We start from the raw sequence: 26,881 nt of genomic DNA, 5'->3' as shown, positions 1-26,881 counted from the left end.
GCCTTGGCTCCCACAGACAGACAGGTTCTCGGCCACACACTGGCCTCCGGGCAGGCCGCCCTTTTGTTATCCCAAGGTGAGGACTGATCTCGTGTTTTACCATTGACCTCAGCCCTGGCGGGGACCTGGGGGCCTGGAGGGTCGGGGCCTACAGCATGGCCCACCCCGACTAACAGACAGGGTCACAGCCCATCTGGTGAGCAATGTGGAGGGGCCTCTAGTCCCTCCCTGTTCCAATGCCAGTGCGTCCTGGCTGGTGGGTCGGTCGCCCTCCTGGTTGCCTGTCTACTGGCCTTGGGGGTGGCAGGCCTGTTTGGAGGGGATTCTGGTGGCCCTGGGCCCAGTCCAGACTTTGTGGGCAGACTGGCTCCTGTTTTAACTGAATGTAACTGAGTTATTTCAAAAATTACATTTCAAGCAGGGCATTGAGTAGGCAAACTAAAGAGACATGGATGCCAGCTTCCCTGACTGGATTTAAGTAAATATGACCCAGCCCGACCTTTTTGCTCCTGAGAAAGACAGTACCCTGGGCTTGATTAGGCTTATCCTGCATTCAGGATCTGCCCTTGCCCTGGCACCAGGCCTCCCATCCTGTCTGTTCTGGTCCCCCGATCCTACCCACCAACCCTGTCCAGGCCAGCCACGGGGGCGCTCACAGGCAGGCGCAGCCTGTGCACCGGCCTGAGCTGGGTGGAAATGCAGCACCCTTATTAGCGGTCTTGGCACTTGTTCAGTGGGTATGTAGGCTAATTGTGGGGGGCTGCTTGCCTGCTATTCCCGGTGTGCGGGGGCTTGGGGTGTGGGGTGAGGGAGGAGAAAGGGGGTGCTCAGTCTAAACATAGACTGTAGCCCAGAGGGGAGGAGAGGCAGGAGGAGGGAAAAATGGTTTGGGAAATCAACTCTTTAGGAGACTCCAGTTTCTAATGAGCAGGAGCTTGTGGGTTGCCATGGCAACCAGGATGTGCCCCTCTCCACCCCACCCCCAAAACAAGCCAGCCCAGAGCCTAACAGGGTCATTTCTCTGGGCCAGCCTGGCTCAGGTGACAGCTGGGCTTCCAGCTGGAGACAGTGAACACACCAGACACAGGGCTTTGCCTCCAGAGGCCTCAGTTTTCTCAGCTGTGAAATGGGGGGGCGGCAGGGGCAGCCTCCCAGAGCTTCTCTGGGAGCATTCCTGTGCATCAGCCAGGGAAAAACCCACCTCACTCCTAACAGCCAAAGAGCAGGCCGGAATCACAGAGAGATAGTACAGGACGCGTCACCTGTAAGCTCGGGGAGGGTAACAAACTAATAACCCGCTGAACTGGAGAGGATGTCGGGAGATGGCCCTCTCTGTACTACTCCTCTGGACAGCAAAGTGATCATCTCTATCAAAGTTCAGACTGTGGGAACATTTAAACTGCACTGTTGACTTAGCAACTGCACCTCTGGAGATGTGTCCTGAAGAGAGACTTGTGTGTAAAATGTCCAATGCTCCAGGGTATCGCTGGACCGTAACTTGTAAAAGCAGAAAGTGGAAAACAGCCTGCGTGCCCCTCGGTAGGGGCAGGCTCTTGGGTATTTCAGTACAAAATTCACTGAAAGGAACCAGAAAGCTCCCGTGTTTGCTGATGTGAAACACCCTCCGAGATGTAGTGTTAGTTTAAAAAACAAAACTCAACAGGAAAGGCAAGAGGCAGGACAGTGCGGTATGCTAACACTTGTGTTGGGTTTTTAGTGTGATACTCTATGCAGGCGGGAAAAACAGTAAGCGGTGCCTTGCTGAGCTCACAAGCAGAGAAACCTATGGCAAATCAAAGGCAAAAACAAGTCGTAGGAAAAAATATGTAGAGGATGACCTCATTTATATTTCAAAAATGAGATGTGTATGCCTATAAGCCCATAGAGAAATAGCTGGAAGAGAATCCACTAGAATTAAGGGTTGTTATCTGTGGGATGTTGAAAAGATGAGGACAGTGTTGAAAGGGGAATTTTATATTCATTCTCCACACTTTTTATTTAAAGAATTTTTTCAAGAAGCCATATTGCATTTGCATATTTTTTAGAAGAGAATATCCAGCCACAATAGCCAGACGGGGGAAGTTTTGTTAATTACAGTGTATTGTTTGTGCTATTACAGTTGTCCCAGTCTCCCCGACTTGGTCTGCCTCCACCCAGCCCCCCACTCCCTCAGGCAATGCCCACACCGTTGTCCATGCCCTGGGTCCTGCTTTTGTGCTCTTTGACCCCATGCCGTGTTTTGTATCCCCATGGCTGTGTGTGACAGCGGAAGGTTTTAAACCCAGTGTCTCTCGGCTGTTTCCAGTGCCCTCATCCTTCCCTGTAGGAAGATGCCTCGGCTCACCCCACCTCTGGTCACATTCTCACCTCCCTCAGTCCCCTAATGTCTGGCTCCCTTGCTTGGACCTGGGCCTTTGCATTTGCTGTCCCTTCATTTTGGAGCTGTCTCTTCCTGGCCAGTCCTTCCTTGCCTCTCAGGCTACGGGGCCCGTGACCCTGCCCAAGCGTGGTCATGCTCACTGTTCATTCCAAAGCTGTGTCCAGACCCGTGTTCCTCAGAGCTTTCAGCCCCTTGGGGCAGGCCCTGCCCTGTGCTTTGAGGCCCTGGTGCCTGCCTGTGTCCAGCCCAGCTGTCCCACCCTCTGTCCCACCACTGAGCCCACCAGACCTGCTCTCCCAGCTTGGGGCTGGTGGGCTGCAGTGCGTAAGCAGTGCTGTGGATGTTTGTGTTCGGGGACAAATTTTCTCCATTCCCCTGTTTTCTGTTGCATTCTGGGAGTGTGTTTTTCTAGAGTTTTGTCAGATTTTACAGCAAAGAGTGTCTTTTAACTCAAAAGAGAGCTCCATCATGAAAGGAGTTCAAAGGTGGCCTGGGCGTGGTGGGGGAGCGGAGGCGGTGCCTGATAGTCCTGCCCCAGGGGGTCACCCGTCCCGCCTTTCTCTGCACACCCACTGCCCACCCCTCCCCCGCCCACTGACACAGATTCAAACACCACTGCCTGAGCCTCTCCCCTGCCAGCCCTCGGCTCCTTGATTCTTCCTGGAGAGCAACACTGAACAAAACAACAAAACACAAGGCAGACTGCGGTCAACCGGAGCTGGGAGGGATGGGGAGCGACTGCCAGTGGGCATGAGGCTTCTTTCGAGGGTGATGAAAGTGTTATAAAGTCAGAGTTGGTGCTGGTTGCACAACTCCAAACACATGAAAACCCGCTGAACTGTACCATATAAATGGGAAAATGGTATAATACATAACTTATAGGGCAATAAAGCTGCTGGGAAAAAAAACTCACAAAATATCACCGGAGAACCCCAGGACTGTGTGCTGTCTCGTGACTCTTTACAGAGACACTGTGAGGAGCCTCATTACTGTGCCCATTCTACAGTTAAGGAAACCGAGGCTCCAAGAGGCGTGGCCAGCTCCAGACGAAGCAGCTGTGAGTGGGGGTCTGGATGCCAGCACGTGGAGCCCCATCACAGCTTCCTGCGTCATGACGCCAGTCTGCGGAGCCTGGAATGCTCGTGGCGGGGGTGGATGGGAGTCAGGACGGCTTTCCGGAAGTGACATGGGGCCTGGGATTGAAGGTCACGGAGAAATGGAGCATTAATACTCCACAGTAGGTGAATGGTGGCCCCCAAGAGAAAAATCCAGCCAGAACCTCACACTGTGGCCTTATTTGGAAATAGGGCCCTTTTTCGCAGTCGCAGATGTAATTAAGGTGAGGACTTTGAGGTGAGACCCTCCTGCATGAGGATAGTCATAAATCTAATGACAGTGTCCTTTAAGAGAAGAGAAGGGGAAAGTCACGGAGACACACAGACAGGAGAGGGCATGTAGAGACGGAGACGGGGCTGGAGGGACTCGGTCCCCAGCCCAGGTGCGCCGGAGACCTCCAGCGACAGCAGAGCTGGGAGAGAGGCCTGGGATAGACCTTCCACTGGCAGAGGGAGGGGAGCCCCCAGACTCCAGGCCTGTGTGAGAATTTCTGCTGTTTTAAGCCCCCAGTCTGTGGTCATTGTTGCCTAACCCCTGGACACTCATCGTGTGGGCGGAGGCAGCTCCTGACCTCAGATCTACCCCTCCCCTGACCTTTCCAACCCCCAGTCCCAAGCCTCAGCCCTGGTTCGTCACCAGGCTTGGTGCCACGTGCTGGTGGCTGACATCCCTCCGTGTGGCGCCTCCTTGACCCCCATCTGTTTCTGGCTGCCTTCGTGAGTCAGCCTGGCTGGAGCCCGCTGGTGCACCCGCCACCACTTCTTTCATTACTTTGGCCTTTTTTTTTCTCTTTGAAGATTTTTTAATAGGAGAAGAAATGGGGCTAGGGAAGGAGGAAGAGGCCGCTTGTTTCGATTTGATCTAGAATGTTTTCCAGCTTTTCAGGCAGCTCTGCTGTGTGACCTGCTCGTCTTTGACGTTGAAACTAGGTCTGGCCAAATGACCCACACACCCCCCCCTCCAGGGACTTGGGTGGGAGTCAGCCTTCTTCCCTCGTGTCCTGGCTCTGGTAGAAAACCCTGTTAGAACAACTGCACCAGGAGACTTTACTTTCATTGTATGCCGTTTGGCTTTGAATTCTTTTTTTGACTTTAATGAATTTTTTAAAATCCTGCCAATCCCCTGCCTTACTCATACAGATCGGCTCAGGCGGTGGATGCGAAGATGTCACGTACACTGTAGAGGGACGTGATCAGTCAGTTCTGTGACTGGGGCAGCGTCCGAACGTGTTCTGGCAGGGCTCCTCTCAGCACACCCCTCAAGCTGGTCCTGTCCTGCCCACGACCCTTCAGAGCCCCTCGTTGGAATAAACGAGGCCTCTGTGATCCACCTCCTGCCCCAGCTCCTTTCTCTACTTGGGCCCTTGGGTGCACCATGCCCCTCATTCCACTCCAGACCTCTGCATGCCCCATCCAGCCTCTTGCACTGACTTTTACCACTCTTGCTAGTCCTTCAAATATAGCTCATTGTCACCTCCTTCAGGAAGCCCTCCCTGACCAGGTGTGAGGCCCTGGGAATGCGTTCTCAGCAGTCTTTCTCTCTGCATCACTCATTGTAACTGTTTCTAGTTGATGCCTGTTTGCCCTCTGAGCCTCCGGGGGCAGGTGAAGGGTCTTTCCTCCTCCTGTGTCCCTGGTACTTGCACAGGGTCTGACACCTTGTGGAACTGCAGGAAATTTGCCGTGTGACCTAACGCCCAGGCCTTTCCTGGCTCTGGTCTCAGTGTCCCCTCCTGCCACCTGGAGCCGAAGCACAGTGGATTGGCCCTGCATGGATATTGGGGGTTCAGCCTTCTTGTGCTGCTGGAGGAGCTTGAGGGTGGGCGCTTGGCCTTCCGTGACTACCAGCTGTCGGCAGAGGGAGAGATGGGGGCTCGCACAGTTGGCCCCAGAGCGTGTGAGACCCCTGACCCTGGCACCCAGATGTTGGAGAGGTGGGGAAGGCCACTGTGAGTTGAGGACATGCCTAAGGACCTCCGCCTGTCTGCCTGATGGGTCTTCCCAGGCAGTTTGCGTGCTGCCCGTAACAGTGTAAGGACTTGGTGGGAGTGACTGACGGCAGGAGACGCCCCTCTTATGAACCCCCGTGCACGAGTGCCGGCAGGGAGCGCTCGGGGAGGCCGGGTGCACGTTCCCCGTGGGGAGCAAAGCCGGGCCCTGAGACGATAGCCCCAAGGTGTGCAGGGGTGTCTTGCCAGCACGCTGCTGTCTGTGGCAGCCCCGGCCTGGGCGGAGCCCCCAGGCCTACCTGGGAGGTACGCTGGGACCGGGTTGGCACTGAGAAGGCCGCTCTTTCCTGTGCGTGTGTCACCGTCTCTCCTGGGTCTGGGAAGGAGCAGCCTTCAGAGGAGGGCTTCGTTTTCAGTGATGTGACCCAGTCTGGTACAAAACTAAATTAACCTGATGACTCACCTTCACACCCCCCCCAGATCGGAATAGCCCCCATCCATGNCCCCCCCGCATGTTGCTGCAGCATTGCTGACCCCATGCCCTGAGCATCCCCCACCTCCGCCCCCAGGCTGGGCCTCCCTCCCCCAGAGGTAGATCCCAGGGACCAATGAAGCACAGTCTTCCAGCTTCAACAACACGCCCATGCAGGCATTTTGTATGCTTTCTCTCAAAGAAGGCCTGAGCCTCGCCTCTTCCCATGGCCCAGCTTCAGCCTGATCAGGGCTGGACCACGCAGGCCTGTCTGGGGCACCGGCCTGTGTGCGTTAGCGGCCCCTGGAGGGCTAGTTCGGGCAGACGTCTGGCCTTCCTGACTCAGCAGGGTTGGAGGGCCGGAGGATCTGCATTCTGGATGCCCCCAGCGCCGTAGGTGCTGCAGGTTTAGGGACCTAACCATGGGCAGCACAGGTGAGCCCTGGACCTCCTCTGGCAGGTGCAGCCCAGTCTGGTTGGGGTCAGGCACAGGTGGAGCAAGCAGTCCCCTTGGATGGTATCTATCCTGTGTTCATGGCATTTTTGTGATCATCAGACTGGCTTAGGGTTCTCCACGAGCTGGTGCTGATACAGAAATGAGTAGCAGGCACCCAGCTTGCAGCTTGTCGGTGGATTCCAATGGGCGGGTCAGGTGGCCGAAACACAGAGGGCTCCCAGGCTGTGGCCAGAGCCCCTGGAAAGAATGCAGTGATTGATGAGTGGTGTGTGCTCAGGAGGGGCCATGGCACCTCTGGCGTGAATGTTAAGCTCATTTCCAAGGCATCCCCGTCCATTGGGTTCCTGAGATGAAGCAGCCTCAGGGCTGTGCCAAGAAGGGATGTTCCACTTGCAAATGGAGGGACAGCACCCAGGACTCTACCCCAGAATGGTCAGGGCCCCTCTGCCTGCTCTGAACGCAGCATCTCCTCCTAACCCCCCGACCCTCCCGGTGCCTGACCCGTAGCAGCAGGCCCACGGAGGGCAGGGGACTGTCTGCACTGCAGCTGTGGCTGCAGGCCGGTGCCCGGATCAGCACTGATCCTGCCAGGGGTCTGCTCCCTCTTAGCTTGGTTGTGGGGGCCAAGGGACACCTGGGGAAAATCCTGTCTGAGTCACATGAGGGCAGCAGGGAAGGGCCCTGGGGGAGGAGCACCCCCCCATCCTAGGGAGGGAACAGGTCTGGCTCAGGCACCTACAACGCCCCTTCCCCACTGATGGGCAAGGACCGCCGTCCAGGCCCGCAAGAACACAGCTTCCAGATCCGCCCGCATTTGCTTTGTGCTGAGCCTATACAGAGGAAAAATGGCTTATGCTGTTTCAGTTAATCCTTGAGGTGGTTCCATTTTACAGATTGGAAAACCGAGGCCCCTGGGGCCTGGTGACCATCCCAGGTCTCTCCACAGGTAAAGGGCTGGGCCTCCCAGGGAAGTCCACACCTTTCTGGTACACCCTAAATCAGGATGGCCCAAACCCTGGACTTGGGGGCAGTGTCACATCCCACCTTGGCCTTTGCCGAGCTGGGTTTGTGTGGGACAAGCCCCTTGACCTCTTTGTGCCCTGGCAGGTTCCCAGGGACTCTCAGTGTGTCTTCCCTGTAGTGCGTGGTTCTGGAACCCTGAGGGGGCGCCCCAGGCAGAATGTGAGAAGTAAGGAGTAGGAGTCCGAGCTCTCCTGTGCCATCAGCTGGTCCTTCCGAAACTTTGCCAAGCATACAAATTCCTCGTTAAAAGCAGGCTCTGGTTCTGCAGGCCAGGCAGGGCCTGCAAACCTGCTTTCCCAGGTGATGCTGCGGGCCTTGGCTCCCCATGAGGGGCAAGGCTGGGGCCGCGCTCAACTTAACACCCTCAGCTCCCTGCCAGCATCCCTGCCTCCCCCGCACCAGCCCTGAGCCCTTCCTCTCACAGCCCAGCCTGGAGAGGGTCCGCCTGCTTGTAGATGACTCGTGAGAGCATGGACTCCCGGGGAGGAAGGCACAGGGTGTGTGAAAGGTGCAGCCCCTCGTTCAGAAAGAAGCACTGGGCCCAAGCTGAGTGGGACTGGCAGCCTGTTTACCAAAATACATTTCATAAGGCAGCAAGGGGGCAGGGCTGGCTGGAGGGGCGGGCAGGGAGGCCGAGCAGGGAGGAGGAGGAAGCACAGGCTGGTTGTCCCTGGCATCCTCGTCAGGGGTCCCGGGAGATGAGGTTTTGGCCCCCGGAGGAGATGGGCAGCTTGCCGCACCTCACAGGCAGATGTGCAGAGCAGGGAGACTGGGTTCAGAAGCTGGCTTCCAGCTTCTCCAAGCCTAAGTCTCCTCATCTGTGAAATAGGAACAACACTAATTCCCCTGTGGGTTGAGCCCTCTGCTGGCTGATGCTGGGCTGAAGGACCTGGTGATCCTAAATCCAGAAGAGAGGGGCCCTAGTCCTGCGGGGACTGACCCGTGGGCCTGGCCTCCAGGGCTGGGTCATGCCCTGGGCCCTGGCTGAGAGGGATCGGAGGCCTGCTGCACACCCAGCCCTGGTTGTGGGTCCCTCCCCCAGGAGGCAGGGTTGCCTTGGCAACTGCAGCAGAGGAGGAACAACTTGCTCTGGGCTGGGCTGTCTCCCTGTCTGTGACACGTGGTCTGGAAGCAGGGCTGGATTTGGAGGCAGGGCGAGAGGTTTTTTCCCTTTGCCTTGGAATTTGGTTTAGTGGGAGCATCCCTGAGCCACCGGCTGGAACCAACAGCCAGGGTATGAGCTCTGCATGAGCAGTGGCCAGTGAGGAAGAGAGGCCGAGAACCAGAGGAGCCTGTGGAGAGCGGCAACAAACACTGCGTCAGGCTGCTCAGGCAGAGCTTGAGCTTTCTCTCCCGGTTCTACAGGCTGCGGGTTGGAGATGCAGGTGCCCACAGCCTTGTTCTGCCTGAGGCCTCTCTCTGTGACCAGTGGACGGTGGCCTCCTCCCCTGTCCTTCCCTCTGTGTGTGTCTGGGTCCTAGTCCCTCTTCTTGTAAGTGGGTTTGAGCCCACCCTAAAGGCCACATTTTAGCCTCATGACCTCTGTGAAGACCTTACTTCCAAATAAGGTCACGTACACAGGTACCAGGGATGAGGACTTCAACCTATGCAGTTCGGGGACACAATTCAGCCCATGACACACACGTGTATCCTTTGAGATGCATAAAGATCTTCCAGGAGTGAGGGGGGAAACACAACACATTTTTAAAGTGGGAAGAAATTCCACTCTGCCTCTTAGAAGCTGTCAGAGCCCACTTGCGTGCCTCACATGGGGGCCCAGGGCCCCTGGGGTCTGAGACCCCCAACTCCGCTTACTCTGGGTGTGTTGCTGGTGTGTCCCTTCATTTTTGTGGACCCTGGTTTTCTCATCTGTGAAATGTCATATGGAGATTTGATCCCCAGCAGTGCTCCTGTCCTGTGTCATCAGCCTCACTCTCTTGGCTGGGTCACCTGTCTGTCAGCATACTCTGGTCGGCAGCTCTCCCAGGGAAGAGCCTCGACTGCACAGTCCATCCATTTCCTGCCCATTTTCTGCCCATGTCCAGCCCATTTCCCCTCCATGGCTGAGAAGATGTGGACAGTGAGGGACAGACTGGTAGGGGTGGGGTGGGCTGGATCCCGAATCAAGGAGCCTAGCAGGCTGATTGATGGGAGCCACACGGAGACACCGGGACGGGACGAGTTTCTATTCAACAATAGTGCACCTTTCATTACAATGCAGAAATCTGTCTGTCCCCGACCTGCCCAGTGCATCCTGGACTCTTCCATCTTGCCCTGGGAACCCCAGGCAAGTCTCTCAACCTCTCAGGCCCCACATTTTCTCACCTGCAAGAGAGGGCCTCACCGACTTCATGGGGTCAGGGCGAGTGGAGAGTGTGTATGAGGGGCCTGAGCACACAGAGGGTGGGCGGTCAGACCCAGTGGCTGTCGGGTCAGGAGATCACTCGAGACAGTGCAGGAGCCTGGCAGGCGGCCAGAAGTGTTGGCTGTGTCATGGCTGCCCAGGCTGGAGCTGATGAGCTGGTTCTCAGCCCCATCAGTGGGGAGCCAAGTGGGTGTGACTTTCTGTAAGTGAGCCCTTTGCTCGTTTACTTGCATAACAGGCCTTATCACAGCCCCGTGCTGTATCGGTCCTGTATTGAGACAGTAGCTCAGGCTGGACGGCGGCTCCTTAGCACGTATTTAATGATGCAGAGACAAAGGCTAACTGGCTTGGCCTGCTGCCTACGGTAGGGAGGGTTGAGGCCCATGTGACATAAGGTGATGGGAATAAGGGTGGGCAGGGGCCAGGCTTCTTCAACTCGGGAGGCCAGCCCTTGTAGGCAGCTCAGGGGACGGATCTGCAACCTCAAAGGGCTACAGAGAAGTCCAGGTCACAGACACACAAGATGAGGGGCAGGTGGGGCATGTTGGGTCAGGAGATGCCCCACCTGACCCAACATGTGGGCATATAATTCCCGCACTTGTGTTTCCCCAAATTCTGGCTCTGAGATATCAGCTTTTCTTCAAGGAAACTACAGTTGTCTATACTACCCTGAAGACGCCTGTCCTTCCACAGGCCCTGTGTGGGGTGGAGGGGACATAGAAGGCCTGGCACTGCCCTCCTGCCAGTGGGCAGCGGCCTTGCACTCTGACAGTTAGAATGGAAATATTCTGCATTGGGCAGGCGCCGGTCCTGCCTCCCTCTCCAGCTACCCAGCCAGGCCCCCAACAGACACATCCCCTGGGAGCCTGGGAGCACAACCTTGCTTGGAAAAAGGGTTTTTGCAGGCGGAATGGAGTGCGAAGGACCTGGAGATGTGATGATCCTGGGTGAGGAAGGCCCTGAATCCGGTGACAGGTGTCCTTGTAAGAGATGGGAAAAGAGCTGCAGACACACAGGGGAGGGTCTGCGGGAAGACAGCCTTAGAGTGATGCAGCCACAAGCCCAGGGACACCTGGAGCCCCCAGGACCTGGAAGAGGCAGGAAGGACCCTGTGACAGAACTTCCGGGGGGAGCATGGCCTTGCCCACACCTGGAACTAGGACCTGGCCGAGGATGGGGACTCAGCCCTAGCTCCCACCCGAGGCTGGGCCTGCCCTCCCTCCCCCACGGAGGGAGCTGGCGTGTCCCCTGGCAGGAATGAGGGATCCAGCTCCTCAGCAGAAACCCTAACCCCCCCGCCCCAGCCAGCCATCGGGCACCCAGACCAGAGGATGACAGCTCAGGGTCATTTCATCTCAGAACAGAGGGTCTGGGTGCAGCCAGCCGACACCCGCGGCACCCAGGGGTGGAGCCACCCGCCCTGGCTTGGCGACTGTGTGGCTCTTGGGGCCAAGTAGGGGAAGGAAAAGGAGGAAGCATTGGGTGGCAGGAGGAAGGGAGGAACAAGGAGAGAAGATCGGGAGGAGGGGAGAAGGAGCCAAAAAAGGGGGAAAAGAGAAGAAAAGGGAGAAGGAGCAAATACACATTCACACAGAGGCACGTTCACCCGTATTCACAGCGCACAATTGACAATCGCTAGAATGTGGGAGCTGCCGAGTGTCCGCCAGTGAGTGACTGGGTAAGCCACACGGGGTGTGTTCATACCGTGGGAAAGCCGTGCTACGGACTAGTGCTCAGCCCTGAAAAGCACCAGCCTCCACGACACAGAGGCTGCACCCCAGAAACATGACGCTCAGTGAGAGAAGCCAGATTCAACCCTTAGAGACAGGAAGTAGGTTGGTGGTTGCCAAGACGGAAGAAGAATGGCAGTGAGTTTCTTTTAGTGGGTACAGAGTTTCTTTTTTATTTATTTTTTTAAGGATTTTTGATTTTTAGAAAGAGGGGAAGTGAGGGGGAGAAATGTCGATGTTCGAGAGAAACACTGGTTGGTTGTCTCTTGCTTGTCCACAACCAGGGACCTGATCTCCAACCCAGGCACGTGCCCTGACTGGGAACGAAACTGGTGACCTTTCAGTTTGTAGGACAACGCCCAGCCCACTGAGCTGCACCGGTCAGGGCAGTACAGGGTTTGGAAATGTTCTAGAATTAGGTAGTGGTGATGGTTGCACATCTCTGTGAATGCACTAAAACCCACCGAATTGTAAGAGGGTGGATTGTGTATTATATGAGTAAACCTCAACAAAGCTGTTACCAAAACAGAGGGAAGAGGTGGCGATTATGAGGACCGGAGGACATCTCCCGTGTGACCTGTCCTGGGTCACTTCTGAGGTATCAAAGGCTGCTGGGAAGGAGGATGAGGTGAGCCCCAGGAGGTGGGGGCTCCAGGTGCCCCGGGCTTACGCACCCCGGTCTCCGTGCCTTCACATGGCCTCTTCCCTGTGTGTCCCCGTCTCCCCTGCTGTTACAGGAACTCCTGTCACCGGGTTTAGGGCCCACCCACATGCAGTATGACCTTATCTGAACTAATTACATCTGTACCATTCCAGATAAGGCCTTGTTAACAGGTTCTGGTGAACCGGGGCGGGGGGTGGGGGGAGACACATTTACCCCAAAGCAAATGGCTGGGGAGGACAATGCCCTGAGTCATTCACTCTTGGGACCAGTCACTTTCTCCTGGACTCCTGGCACTTTTCTGAGCTGGAAGAGAACTTGGGTTATCAGCTAGGCCAAACCACCAATGGAATATGGAAGCCCAGGTTTCTGTGCCTCAGTTTCCTCAATTGTCAGAGGAGTGATACTCCCTGTGCCTGTGTTAGGGTTGTGATGGAGGTCAAGGTGAATGCTTGAAGAACAATGCCAGGTGTCCTGCTGCAGAGAGTGGGGGACCTCTGACCCCAGGCAAGTGTGTCTGCTCGGATAGGTCAGGTTGAGGGCCAGTGAGGGCGAGCCCCACCCCTGCACCCCATGGCCGCTCTGCTGTACCCCATCTTCTCTGCTGTGCTTCCTTGTCTGCTCCGCCTGTCTGTGGCTCTGGGGCTGCAGTGCACACACAGCAGGTGCTCCACAAGTGCTGAATGGGCGGGAGGGGTGATCTCAGAAAACCCCCAGGTCCCTTTCAGTCCCTTGGTCACCAGCACTGCTGTCAGCTGGGTACCCAGGGGCTTTGCCCCGTGGGGCCCAAGGTAGAGCGTGACCGACCTCGATGTCCTGCAGACCTGCCCTCGAGAAGTCGACTCTGGTTGGAGGAGAACCAGGAGCCGGGCACAGGAAGAAAATCCAGGTCCAAACGCGGCAGAGGGGGTGGCGAGGCTGGAGACCCACCAGCAGGTCCCCTGCCCCACTCCTCTGCAGACAGAGTGGGGCAGCGCTGGGGCAGGCACACCCTCATTCTGGGGGCAGGGGCCGGAGCAGGGACGGCTGAGCTGGCTCACCTGGTGTCCAGCCCGAGTACAGAGGGGCTGGAGGGCGGGGCTGTCCCTCCAGGAACAAATGCAGTAGAACAGTAAGCAGCAGGCGATGAGCAGGGCACAGAATTTATAGAATCTCCCACCATGTGCAAAGGTTCTCAGACTGACCACCCCGGACCACCAGCAGCCAATTCCCAGGCCCTGCCCCTGACTTGCTGAGTTGGATACGGAACAGCCAGACCAGCAGGGTTTTATCACACCCCGAAAGATGCTATTTCCAAGTTAAGGTCACATTCCCAGGTTCCAGGACAAAGTTTGGAGAGACACCTTTCTGTACAGTACAGGCGCTAAGGGTGGACCTGTGGGGACATGGGCAGGTCACCCCATGCCCCACCTGCCCCTCATCTTGTGTGTCTGTGACCTGGACTTCCCCGTAGCCCTTTGAGGTTGCAGATCCGTCCCCTGAGCTGCCTACAAGGGCTGGCCTCCCGAGTTGAAGAAGCCTGGCCCCTGCCCGCCCGCTGGTCCGCAGCAGCACGGGAGCCCGGTGTGGTCTTCACAGCCACTTCTCTGGCATCCCCGCTGGCTGTGGAGCAGGGTGCGGGTGGGGTGCAGGGCGTGATCCCCCGGGGGCAGGGGGAAGAACGTGATCCAGATGGAGCCCGGAGAGGCCAGCAACACGGGGGCCCCTGGAGCTCAGAGTCTGTCTCGCCCTGCCCCAGAGGTGCCAGCCGGAGGGGTCCTGCTCCCCGGCCCAGCCCAGCTGTTACCCATCCAGGAGCCTGGCTGCTGGCCCGAGTCCTGAAAGTCTCATGAAATTAACCTTTGCGATGTACTGGGGGGGTTTTCTCTATTAAATGCATTCGTCTTGATTTAATGTTGTTTTAGGGTTGGCACAGCATATTCTTTTTTATGCAGGTGTGAACATATATATGCGACTACATGTAAGATGTTACAGAATTAATGTTTGAGGTGTTTACTAAGCGAAGCCGGGGAACCAGTAGTGGCCCCTTCAGGATGTTCCCATTCCCTCACGTGTCCTGTGTGTTGGAGGAGCTCGGAGCAGGCGGGGAGGCCCGTGCCTTCCTGTCCGGGAGTGCATGGTCTTGGGGGACGTTCACGGCAGGTGCCCAGCAAGGGTGGGTCCGTGGGCGCTGTGAGGGCAGGGCCACGGGACCTGAGGGGTGGAAGATCCTGGCATACTCGCCACGCTGGCTCTGAGGAGGGGCAGCATCCGGGACCCGTCGGGCGGAGCCGCGGCTGCCCAAGGCTGCCATGCTCCGTGGGCCCTCCCCGGAGCAGACCTGCTTCACGGAGAGTCAGCCAGGCCAGAGGGCATGGCTTTTATTTCCAAGGGTTCGGGACAAAACAGAAGCCTGTACAGTGAAAGAATGATCTTTGCTCGACCTTCTTGATGTGTCCCACCGCCTACCTCCTCCCAAGGCTGCGGTCACCTAGCTACACACGTCCTGCAAGGACAGGGGGCCAGATGCTCCTACGCAGGTGTCTGCAGGCGTGCTGGTAGAATGCACGCATGCAGAATGCTTTGGGGTGGCGTCCCATTAGCCCGACTTGGGGGGGATTTAAGCTGAGTTCTGTGAGTGAGCACTGGTATAATAAACAAAAGTTCGTGTTATTCCTCCAAGTGAGGAACCATCAAACTTGCTACTTGAAAGCACACAAAGATCTCACGTTTCCTTCTCACTTGATCCTGTGAGCAACCTGGTCCAGTCCAGCGTGCTGTGCTCAGCCGTGGACTTCGGTGCACACGGTCCCTCCGAAGCGTCGAACTGCTGCTTTTCAACAGCCATCCGTAGCTCCCCTTTCCCCTGCACCTGGCAGGCACTCACTCTGCCCCGAGGTGGCCCACCCTGCCTTTCCCTCTTCAGTCGGGCCGTGTCCCTGCCATGCCCTCTCTGCAGGTGGTCAGTCCCATCCCGTCGTCCAGAGCCTTGTTCCGGTTCTCTCTTCATCGGCATCTGTCACGGTCGGCAACAGTGACTGTTAAGGACGCGGAGATCTGCTGTTAGCAGGCAGCCAAGGATGCTCCGTCTCACGTTCTTGGCCGGGGGATGCCTGCCCCCGAGCCATCCAAGCTCAACTTCAAGGAGGAATCTCCGCAGAGCTGTGCTGGGCCCAGTTCCAGCCCTGAGTGCTGGTCTGCAGGGTCACCAGGCTCTTCCATTCATTTCCACTGATCTCCCTTTGCGTGGCCCCAGCTGCCTGCATTGAGGGTCTTGACGAGGAGCCCCAAGGAAAGCTGTGAGGCTGAGTGAGACTTCCCCAGGGCCCGGGCCTGGTGTGGCTGCCCTCTCCTGGGTCGCAGCTGTGATTTGGGCTGATGTGCACCCTGATCTTCAGGGATGCTGTTCCCTGCTTGCCTGGGCCTCCTGGGAACTCACGCCCCTTGGTGGCTCCAGGCCCAGGGCACACACTCTGTTACTCTCACCTCTGGCTTCCTGCCTCTGTCCACTTCCCTCATTTCCTTGGGACCTAACGTTATTCTGTTATGGGTTCATTAGTCTGCCTGCCCTTGTTGGAAGGTGACAGAGTACAAGGTAAGTAAATGCTGGAATGATGAGCATGACTAGAGACATGAATAAGCCTGGTCCTCCCTGTCCCTAGCCTGTTCCCCCTCCTCTGCCTTTCCAAATCCCCCACCCCTGAAGCCTCTTCACTCATGGAGTCTCCCACCAGTTTGGGGAGGCCCCCATGCCCTCTCCCCTGACCGCCCGGCCACTCACTGTCTCCATTGCTTGGTTCACAGCCCCTAAAACATACTTACTTTTCAGCAGCCCATCATCTGACATGAGTGCATTGTGTGACGCTAAGAACCAGGCCCGGCCCAGACTTGATGGACCAAGTGTGTGGGTGGTTCAGGGTGGACGTCACCTGCATGGGTCCCAGCCAGACACAGGGCTTTGGGGACGTGCATCTGGTTGGCTGTGACACTCCTTGGTCAGCTAATTACCCCAGGTCCCTGGGATTAGGGCACTCAGCCAGTTGGGGGGAGGCCCCAGTGTTCCACACAGCAGCCAAGTGCAGTCGAACCCCAGCCATGGTGATGGGAGGTGCTGAGTTGTCACTCAGAACCCCCCTGGGGGCTGGGGACGTAGGTGCGAATGGGTTCAGGTCTCCTTTTTGGGGTGACAGAAATGTTCTATAACTAGGTAGAGATGGTAGCTGTACAACACTCTGAATGTGCTAGATGCCCCTGAACTGACGCTTCTAAATGGTTTCCTTTATGTCATGTGAATTACACCTCAACTTTTTTAAAGAAAGGAAAAAGAAAACCTTGGGGGAAAAAGCCCTAGTTGGGCATGGTATGTCCAGAATAGGCAAATTTACTGACACAGGAAGAGCCTGGAGGTTGCCTGGGGCTGGTGGGAAGGTGTTGGGGAAAATGGGCAGGGTGGGGGTGCCTGGGAAAGGGAACAGGGTTCTCGGGGGGCGAAAATGTTCTGGACGTGTGGTGATGGTTGCAGAACTGTGAATACACATGCTAAAAACTACTGAATTTTAAGTGGAGGATTGTATAGTACGTGAGTCATATCTCAATAAAACCGTTACCACCAAAAACAAAATAAAAAAACCAGCCCATGGCAAGTTCTGAGCACACCTCCACAGCATTCCAGTGGAGGTGCGCACGGGGGCAGGCTGCTGCCGGGGTTGGGCCGAAACCGCACCTCAGGCAGTGCGGGCCCCAGGCCCGTGCTGCGCTTCTCTCCACCAGACCAGTGGTGTTCACGCTGTGGTCATCTCAGCTTTGGGGTGCCCCAGGGCCTCACGGAATCTGATGGAAGCCGTGAACCCTCCGCCTCTGGGTAGGAGGGAGGCGTGTAGAGCAGTTTGAGACAATTTCAGAGGACATGTGGACCCATGCAAAGGCCCCCAGTTCAGAGTCCCTCCAGGGGGCTGTTCAGGGCCTCTGCCAGCCTCCGGGTCTCCGGGTCGGGTGGCTCTGCTGCCCCAGCTGTCCGCTCACTGGGTCTCAGCCCAGGACAGGAGCCGGAGAAGTGGAGGGAGCTGCTCTGCCTGCCATCCCCACCCCATCCTTTCCCCTCCATCACACTCCCACCCCAGATGGGGCCTGGGACCACTGAGGCCTCTTGCTTCCACTCGAGTTTCTCACATGAGGAGTTGATGGCTTTCGAGATACAGATGCACCTCTTCCACTCTAAATTGTTCATGAACTTGTGGCTGTGACCTTCAGGGACTGCAGGACTGGAACACTCTGACCTCAGGTGGGAGGTTGCTCAGGAGCCTGTGGTGGAGATGGGCTAAAGGCTGCAGTAATGATTTACCTAATTGATTTATTACTGATACAACTGAGACATTGATCATTAGTGCTTCATTAAGGACTTTGTCTCCATGAGGCCCCTGCCCTCCTTCTGTTGTAATTACAACCAAGGGTTCCAAAGGAGCCTTCTAGAAGGTGGTGCTTCTCAGCTTGTGCTCTCAAGGGACATTGGGCTGCAGCTCTCTCAAATGACAGTCATCTTTTCTCAGTTTCTCGGAGGAAAGCTCCGCGAAGGGGAGGATCTCCTCAATGCTGTACTTTAGCAGAGGTTTTTCTTCAGGCTTCTCCGTCTCCGAGGTCCGTGGCCGGGCACCGGTGCGGCAGGCGGACGTGGGTGTGCCGGGGAGGCACGGTAACCGGAACCCTGGAGACTGCCGCACGGGCGTCCTCGGCAGCTCCCTTCGTTTCCTGGACACGTGTTCGTGCTCTGACTTACTGTGTGTATGTCATGTACATTTGTTTTCTTCTAGTACAGTTGTTCCTAGTGTGGCAGAATTGTGAAAAAACTTGTCACTCATGAGGAGCGCGGGCCCCTTGGTCAGGCCAGCAGCCTGTGAGGAGCTTGGGTGTCGGGAAGGTCAGTCTGCCCAGAGGGGCCTTGTAGGGAGACCTCTGAGGGGCAGGCCATTTTTTTGGTCACTGTGCCTCGGTTTCCTGGGTGTTGGAAAGCAGTGCCCTCTGGAGCCAGGACACGAGGCAAGTGAGACATAGGGACCCATGGCATGATCCTGCCTTGGGCACCCAGTCCAGCCTGGTGTTATAAAGGGAGGGGTGTCTCATGTGGGCCTAGCTGGGGAGAGGCGCAGGGCAAGGGGGGCCGCCCACACCCCAGGGCCCGAGTCCGAGTCCCAGGACCCCTGGGCTACAAGTTTCAGGGCCGCCACGTTGAGCTGACTGCTGGCCCCGTCACTGGATCCATCCTGGTGGGGGACGTCGCCGGCTGTCCCACTTGAGGCAGCGTGTTTAGAATGTTTGTTGACATGAGAACAAACCCATTCTGATGATGCCCCCCTACCCCAGCCTGTGTGTGGGGATCTCACATGCCCCCCGACAGAAATGAGGTCGGTGGTGTCTTGGACATCATGAGACCACAGGAGAAATGGGGCACAGACACGTGGGACTTTCGCTCGGCCTCTCGGCTCCTCGGAGGAGGGGCTGTGCTGGTGCTCCGAGTGATGCCCCACTCACGTTAAGATGGTGGTGGGTGGTTCGATTCCCAGTCAGGGCACACGTCTGGGTCGTGGGCCAGGTCCCTGGTAGGGGGCATGTGAGCAGCAACCACACCTTGATGTTTCTCTCCCTCTCTTTCTCCTTCCCTTCCCCTCTCTCTACAAATAATAAATAAAATCTAAAAAAGAAAAAAGATGCTGGTGGGAGTTAGGCCTTATCTCTGAGCAGGGTTGATGGGGAACAGACTTGCTTTCTCTCAGCGTCTGGACCGTATTTCAGGCGGACTTGGAGAAGCTTCTTAAACTCTAAGCCTGTCTCTTCCACAGGCGGGTCGGTGACAGCAGCTTCCAGAAGGTGCCAGTTGATGGCTGAGGGGACGCCCAGCCTGGCCTGTGCATGTGGGGTGCCTGAGTGCAAAGGGGGCCAAGCCGTGGGGGCCAAGGACCAGCTGCAGTCTCAGCTCTGGTCTCCCAGGATCTCCCCCAGCTCTCGCTCACCTGTGCTTCCTTCTCAGGGCAGAGCTTAGAGGGTGGCTGTGTCATTTGCTGGGATGAGAGAGGCCCAGTTCACACCTGACGGGGCTGCCTGGGCACAGGATACCAGACCACTGGATGTGTTTGGAGAATCCTGCAACAGCAACAGGGCCCCCAGCAGGACTGGCCACAGCCTCCCTGGGCCGGACCCATGCCTGGGGCTGGGGGAGCATTTGGTTCTGTACACCCTTGGCCTGACCTGCTGCTGGGAGCCGACTGGCCCTGCCATCACTCTCTCTGTCTCTGCTCAAGAGCCCAGTGGGCCAGTGGGCCACCCCCTTGGGTGCAGTGGGGTGTAACTGCCCCCCAAGCTGTGCATTTCCTGTCAGGTCAGCGTTGACTGAGCACCTGCTCACCCCTAGAGACTCAGAGACAGGTCAGCCATGGGTCCCGGCCTTTAGTCGGTGCACACAACACGGGGCAGGAGGCACACTCCTTGCCACAGGACCTGGAGCTTTGTCCAGGACAAAGTCTCCCCTTTAAGGCCTAACTTCCATCTGGGACCCCAGTGCCTCACAGGTTGTGGTCTGCCCGTGCCCAAAGGCGCTGGTGGTCGGTCTGGCCTGGCTGGTGCCCAGTGACGTTCGACGTTCGAGACCTCTGGAGGTCTGAGGGTACAGGGCACCCAGCATCCTGTCCTGGCCGAACCCACTGTGGGGACCAGCGGCCGCCCGGACCTCTCTGCTTCCTGTGCCTTCACTGCCCTCCCTGTCTCTCCCCACCCAGGACCTCCCACTCCCGGGCCAAGGCCGAGGCAGCCCTCACTGCGGCCCAGAAGGCCCAGGAGGAAGCACGGATTGCCAGGATCACTGCCAAAGAGTTCTCACCTTCCTTCCAGCACAGGGAAAATGGTGAGTTGGGGTGTGACGTCGGGGAGGGGCAGCGAGGTGCCCTCCAAGGCCGTGTTTCAGTAGGTTCTGCCCATTGCCATCTCACTTCGTGTTCACCCTCCTTTGTGATGGCGTGTGTCCCTGCAAGGGGCCTTGGCACATGCCTCCCTCAGAGACACGTGTCAGCGCGTGTGGTTTCAGTATTCCTCCCTGCCTCCAGGGCCATGTCCCTGTGCACACGTGTTTCCGAGCATCTCTCTCCTGCTTCCCATGACGTAGAATGTCTGTCTCCCTCCCCTTCCCTCAGTGTTATTCTAGAACTTTCTATGTTGCACAAACTATTCTAGCTGCTCTGCCCACTGAGGCAGCTACTGGCCATGTGAGTACTGTGACTAGTGTGGCCGAGAACCAGCGTCATTAGTTTTATTTGATCGTGACTCATCAGTATTTAAGTGTAGACAGTGGTGCATGCCTGTCTACGCAGGACAGAACGGCTCTGGAACAGTGAGGGGAGCTTCCCCCGTGTCCTTGGTGGGAGCCGGGAGGAGCTAGAAGCCACTGCTGGGGAACACACCACAGAGAGGGCTGAGAAGAGGGTATTGATGATGAGAAACGCCTGCTGGGGCTGAGGTCCTCCCAAGCCCGACCAGTCCACCACCTCCCCGCCCCATTTTCTGCCCCACTTCCCTCTGGTCTCCCTCAGAAGCTTCCGCTGCAGCAGGAAGCCCTGGAGACCAGCTAGACCACTTCCCTCAGGGCCGTGCTCGCAAGTGGGAGACAGGGCGGAATCGGCCTGCACAGTCTCGGTCCTGAGACCACGCCCTGAGCTCACCCCCAGAGACCCGAAGCTTCTGGCCTCACAGGTAGGGTCCTGGCCTTTGGGGCAGCAGGAGGCCAGGCCTACTTCTGGGAGGCAGGAGAACCCAAGACGGGACCAAGGTGTCGTAATTCAGCCGCACGCCTCTGTCCTGCACTTTCATAAGGATGCTTCAGGGAATGCCGCGTGCTCTGGAGCTACGGTGCCCTGACAGCCAGGGTGCTGGACCTGAGCACGAGGGCACCCCTCCCTGGGGTGCGGGGCCCACAGGCCAGCCAGGGCTGACCCCAGGGCTCTTAGTGGACAGCTGGTCTTCCGGGTAGGCCACAGGACCCTGCAAGACTCGGTGTCCAGGCTCATCAGTGGCCTGAGGTGTCAGGTGCAGGAGCCTGACCCCAGGAGTCTGGATCACAGTGGGGTCAGGCCAGGGGGGTGATCACGGAGCCCTGTGATGGGGCCAGGGCTCTCCCACTGGTGCCTGTCGGCCCCCCACAGGGAGGGCAGTCATCCGTGTGGTTCCTCAGACACCCTCCAGCCTGTTCCCTTCTCTGTGCTGGGAACCAGGGGTGTGCAAGGGCTGGGGCGGGGGGGATGGTGGTGATGCCTGCAGCCCAGTCCCTGTCCCAGGGCCGCACAGGTGTGGTGGTTGGATGAGACCTGCACTCCCTGGGCCACACCCCCTGTGACAGATGGCTGCAGATGCAGGGGGGCTGACTGCCTGCCCGGAGCCCCAGCACTCATGGGTCTCAGATTTCCCCATCTAGGACCACATGGGGCCTCCCCAGGGGTCTCCGCCCTCCTGTGAAGCAGCCGCGGTGACTGCGCATGGGTGTCTGCGGCTCGGCCTTGTTCCGGCCTCTGCAGCCTCTCACCCCCCAAAGTGAGAGTGGAAGCCGCAGGCAACCAGGGGTTCCACCAACAGTGGTGGATGTCCCCTCGTAAACAGGGCACCTGGTCCCTGCTGGACCAAGAAATTTCCGGCCACACCAAGGGTGCCATGTCCTCCAAGACCTTCCCTGCCCTGGCTCCGAGCCTCCGGTGGGGAAGCAGGGAGAGAAGCCCCACAGAGGCTGGGAAGATGCCCCTGTTCTCTCAGGACAGGCCACCAGGAGGCCTAGACTGCCCTGAGGTGGAGGTGTCCTGGCTGGACAGGCCTGGTGGCCATGATGGTGTGGCCTCCCTCCCCAGGCCATGAGACCCCATAGGTCACCTGGCAGGAGATGCTTCCTTCCATCCTCAGGAGGGCCCGTGGAAGTAGGACCTGAGACACACTCCCGCTGAGTGGGCTGACCCCCCGTCCTTGTGCACGCTGCGCCCTGCATCTGCCCCACGGCTGAGGACTGGGGCTCGAGCTGCTGTCTTCCACTGCCTGTGGTGACCGGTCCCCCTCAGAGTGCCCGTGGGGAGGGGGGCTTGGGATCCACCACGTCCCAGACTGTGCTCCTGCCATCCTCGGGTGAAACCAGGCCCACCATCCAAGTAAGCCAACCTGTGTGTGCCGCCTGCTCCCCCTCCACGCAGGGCTCGAGTACCAGCGGCCGAAGCACCAGGTTTCCAGTGACGACATCGAGGGGATCTCCATCGGGACGCCCATGCAGCAGGAGAGCCCGGAGCTGTACCGCAAGGGCACCACTCCCTCAGACCTGACCCCCGATGACAGCCCCCTACAGAGCTTCCCTGCCAGCCCCTCAGCCACCCCACCACTGGCCCCTGCCACCAGGAACAAGGTTGCCCACTTCTCGAGGCAGGTATCTGTGGATGAGGAGCGAGGCGGGGACATCCAGATGCTCCTGGAGGGCAGAGGAGGGGACTACAGCCGCAACAGTTGGGGTGAGGAAAAGGCAGGCGGCTCCAGGGGGGCCCGCAGTGGCACCCTCCGCAGCGGCCAGCCCGCAGAGGACTTTCGCACCCGGGGCTCGGGCCACAAGCAGCCCGGCAACCCCAGGCCCCGGGAGCGGCGGACGGAGTCACCCCCTGCATTCTGGACTTCCCACCCTCGGGCTGGCAACCCCGGCTCAGGGGGCGCCAAGCTGCTGGAGCTGGACGAGGAAAAGCTGAGCAACTATGAGATGGAAATGAAGCCCCTGCTGAGGGTGGACTCCCACATGCAGGAAGCGCACCCCCAGAAAAGACGCTACAGCAGGGGGGCCGCCTGTCGGGGCCAGGGCCAGGGCGAGGACCGGGGCTTTGGGGTGCAGAGACTGCGATCCAAGTCCCAGAACAAGGAGAACATCCGGCCGGCCGTGAGCGGGGAGCCCGCAGTACAGAGACTGGAGAGCCTGCGGCTGGGAGACAGGGCTGAGCACCGGCTGCTGCGCTGGGACCTGACCTTCTCCCCACCCCAGAAGTCCGCGCCGGTGGCACTGGAATCGGACGAGGAGAATGGGGACGAGCTCAAGTCCAGCACGGTAAGGGGACACCCACCATTCCGGGGAGTGAGCACCCAGGCCCACCAACCCTGACACTGAGTCCTGAGGCTGCCCCTCTAGCTGGGGGCGGAGGGGGGGGCGGGAGTGGCTCTCAGGGTGATGGCACCGGCTTGCACAGCTGGGCCCTCGCCCACCGGAAGCCGCTGCTGGGCTCGGGCGGTGTTTCCTTCATGCGGGGGTCCTCACGAGGTTGCTCCCGGGCTTGATCTCTGCAGTGAAAGCATGTGGATGGCTGGGGAAGCTCCCAACATGACACTGGGCAGCAGGGGGCCCCAGCTCTCTCAAGGCCCAGCTGTGCAGGAGGGTCCCCCCTGCGCTGCAGGCTGTCTTTTGGTAAGAAGCCCTCACCAGCACTGTCTCTGAGAAGTCTCCCAGCCCTGGAGAGAGACAGCGGGCCAGACACAGGGAGCGGGTGGTGTGTCAAGCTGGGGCAGGTCCCCTTTGTCCAGGACACACCATTTACTTATGGGCAAGGTACTGTGGTCCCCCCATATGCCAGAACACGAGTCTCGCTCCAACAAAGCCTGCTTTCTAATGGGTGAGAGTCCCCTTCCTACCAGGGCCACGGTTCTCCACCTGTGGGCCCAGGACACCACACAGACATTCTCTGGGAGTTCCTTAGAATGAGGCCTCTGACCCACCCCAGGCCTGAGGAATCAGCAGCTCTGGGTGGGGCTGCTCAGGGGTGAGGGCCGTGCCTCTCAGGTGTGAGCATTGCCTGGAAGCCCTCCTGACCAAGGCTCGCAGGTTGGAGGAAAGAACAGAGTCCACTGGGCAGGACTCGGTGAGGAGGGCGGGGGCTAGGGAGGGCTCTTGTACCCAGAAGACCCTTTGTCAGGTGGCTTCCACCTGTAAGCAGACATGCCTTGGTCCCTTGGTCAAGTGGCAGCGGGAAGGGCCAATAGAACACTTCAGACCCACACTCCAGGGCAACACCCCCACGTGGTCCCCCACGATCCCACCTGCAGTCTCACTAGTACAAGGGGTGCCCAGGGGGCCTGCCTCATGGGCAGGCGGAGCCTGACACCACGCTTAGCGGCCCAAACCTCAGGACTCTTGGGCCCCATTGGGGTGTTGTCCTGGCATGTCGGGATGCAGTGCCCCTTGGAAGAAAGGCTTCGTGCCAGCGTATGGGCTGCTGGCCCCTGAGGTCATTTCTGCTCCCCTTGACACCACGGTGAGCATACCTTTCTTGCTGGTGGACAGCTCCCTAAAACACCCCTGCCCTCCCCGTGCCCAAACCCTCTCAGCCCCTCCATGAACACAGCCCCTGGGACCCAAGCCCCAGCTGGTGCTCACAGCTCCATTTTCCTCACCCCAGCAGCTGGCTGTGCAGGTGCATGTGCGCCCACATGTATGTGGTGTCTGTCCATGTGGTGTGTACCCACACACGCACACACATGGGCGTGGCCATCTCAGGAAGTCAGATGATGGGCAGGGGTGGGAGGTGCAGGAAGGGTTCCATGTTCAGCCCACTTAACCGTGCCGGCACACCTGGGCACTTGAACACAAAGCTCTGTTGAGTAGAAGCAAGACTTCCAGCTGGGCGCCCCTACTTACTCCGCCAGACCACTACCTGGTCCCAAGGGGCAGCTGGGGACCCCGTGGTGGGGGGAGCCTCCAGCAGAGGCCTTGGGTGCTGCCTCTCATCCGGTCCTGGGGGACAGCCCCTGCCCCTCACTGAGAGACTTCAAGGACAGGAGCCGAGAGACGCGCCTGTGCTCTGAAGTGCTCCAGGAACTGCTGGAAGGAAAACCCTCCTTCCTGTTCAGGAGGGGCCGGGGCTGCGCAGGGAAGGCAGTGAGCACAGGGCTCCGGGAGCTCACGGGAGTTGGGTTCGAGGGCCTACTAGAGGGTTCTCCCATTGCCAGTTACGGGATCTCGGGATGAATTTAGGGGCCCCTCTGGGGAGGCTGTGTCTGAAATTGAGTGGCACCTGAAGTCGCAGCTGTACAGAGCTGGGAGCAAAAATAACACAGGCAGGGGATGTTTGCTCAAATAGAGACCCATGGCGCTGGGAGAGATGCCCGAGTTTTCAGAGCCATGAAGGGTCCGAGAGCAGCAGCTACAGACTGACTGTCACGGAGGCACCCTGCTCCTCAGTCGGAGGTCCTCGGCTCGGAATCTGAAGATTCAGACGTTTGGTTTCTGCCATCCCTACGTGATCCGTCACCCACCCACCCTCTCAGACCTCCTGCTGTGGCCTGGGGCTGGGGCGGGGGGCGAGTGGCAGGTGCTGGCCAGAGAGAACACTCCAGCCCAGGCCGAGGCTCACGTCTGCTCTCCTTCTGTTCCAGGGCTCGGCTCCCATCCTGGTAGCCATGGTGATCTTGCTCAACATCGGAGTCGCCATTTTGTTTATTAACTTTTTCATCTGATGAGATTGTCACATTCGCAAAAATACCCGTTGGTGTGCAAAAGGGGGACATTAAAAGCAAAACGACAAAAAAGGAAACGACCATAACTCAGACAGCCTATGGCTACTTCCAAGTCTCTTCACAGAACAACGCGATTGGGTATTACTCACAGTTTGCCTTTTTTTCTGGGTAATGTTTTTGGATTTTAGCCAGAATTCTTTGCTTGATTAATTAACTCTGCTGTGTGGCATGGCAGAAGGAGGCCAGCACGCCGACCCTCCAGCTTGAAGTGGAAAGAGAAGGGACCCCGGCAAATCAGCGGCAAAAAAGTAAAATCATCGTCATCATCACTGTCCTCACACTCCTGCCTGGGCCGTGAGGGAGGCAGCAGCCCCAGGAAGACCCCCCTGGGCGTGTCCAGCTGGGCCTGGCCCGGGGGGCGGGGGAGCAGCAGCCATGATATGTGGTGCAGGGGATCAGTTAACTCCGCTCTCCCTCTCTGTTCTAGAATAGTGGGGGACAAGTATGGGCATGAGACGCAGGGGAGAGGGTGTCCCACCCTGGCTGCAGCGGCCTGGGCCGTTTTCCATTTTGAACCTATGCTGCACCGTTAAGGAAGCAGAGGTCTAGCTTCTCCCCTCTTCCCACAAAACAGGTCGTAACCCTGTCCTAGTCTCGGCACAGCCCCACGGCGTTCCTTACAAGGCCAGACCCCCACACCAAGTCTTAAAGCAAAGTCCTTGTCCTCCTCTCCCCCGGGTCCCCCCCCATTTCCCAGGCCTCCCACCAGAGCCCAGAGGTGCCGTGTGCAGACGTCCAGAGGCTGTGGAAGCCCGGGGCTGGGGCTGGTGCTGGAGGGAGCAGTGTGGGGTCCCCTGGGCCATCAAGTCTGGGCTCTTAGCATGTGGCTTTCCTGTATGTACTGGGCAGGACAGGGAGACAGGCCCCCATGTCCCTGTCAGACGTCTGTGGCCCTTAAGTGATGCCATCATCTCATTGTCACTGAGCCCACGGGTTTCGAATCTTCGTTCTGTGCCTGCAGCTTCCCCCATGGACATGCCTATTCCTTCCAGATGCCTCAGTCACTCTCTGGAGCCGGTCTGGTCCCAGGACAGGAATGTGGTTGAAACCCAGTGGCCTGAAAACTCCTGAGGAATCGCTGCCTATCCATCCCCCCCAAACACGTGCCACAACTCATTTCAGTCAAAGGTCCCTGGCGTTTCTGCCTTCTCAACCAGCATTGCTCCGTCACCCACATAAAAGAACAAGATTCCAGA

At 58.2% G+C, this 26,881-nt stretch overlaps 1 protein-coding gene across 1 annotated transcript in view; it reads left to right on the top strand.

The window, feature by feature from the left end:
* JPH3 (junctophilin 3) overlaps positions 1–25,919 on the top strand; it is a 97,260-nt gene extending 71,341 nt beyond the window's left edge. Inside the window, exons 3-5 of the mRNA XM_037040219.1 lie at positions 19,898–20,022; positions 22,340–23,226; positions 25,545–25,919. Of these exons, the coding sequence (XP_036896114.1) occupies positions 19,898–20,022; positions 22,340–23,226; positions 25,545–25,625 (1,093 nt within the window). The 3' untranslated portion in view covers positions 25,626–25,919. The remainder of the gene's footprint in view (positions 1–19,897; positions 20,023–22,339; positions 23,227–25,544) is intronic.
* The last annotated feature ends 962 nt before the right edge of the window (positions 25,920–26,881 follow it).

Source organism: Sturnira hondurensis, unplaced genomic scaffold (genome assembly GCF_014824575.4).
Source record: "Sturnira hondurensis isolate 20B ecotype Veracruz unplaced genomic scaffold, ASM1482457v3 Scaffold0002597, whole genome shotgun sequence".
Lineage (NCBI taxonomy): Eukaryota > Metazoa > Chordata > Mammalia > Chiroptera > Phyllostomidae > Sturnira > Sturnira hondurensis.
Note: the sequence above shows the minus strand (reverse complement) of the source record. Positions and strands in the feature narration are given on the sequence as shown.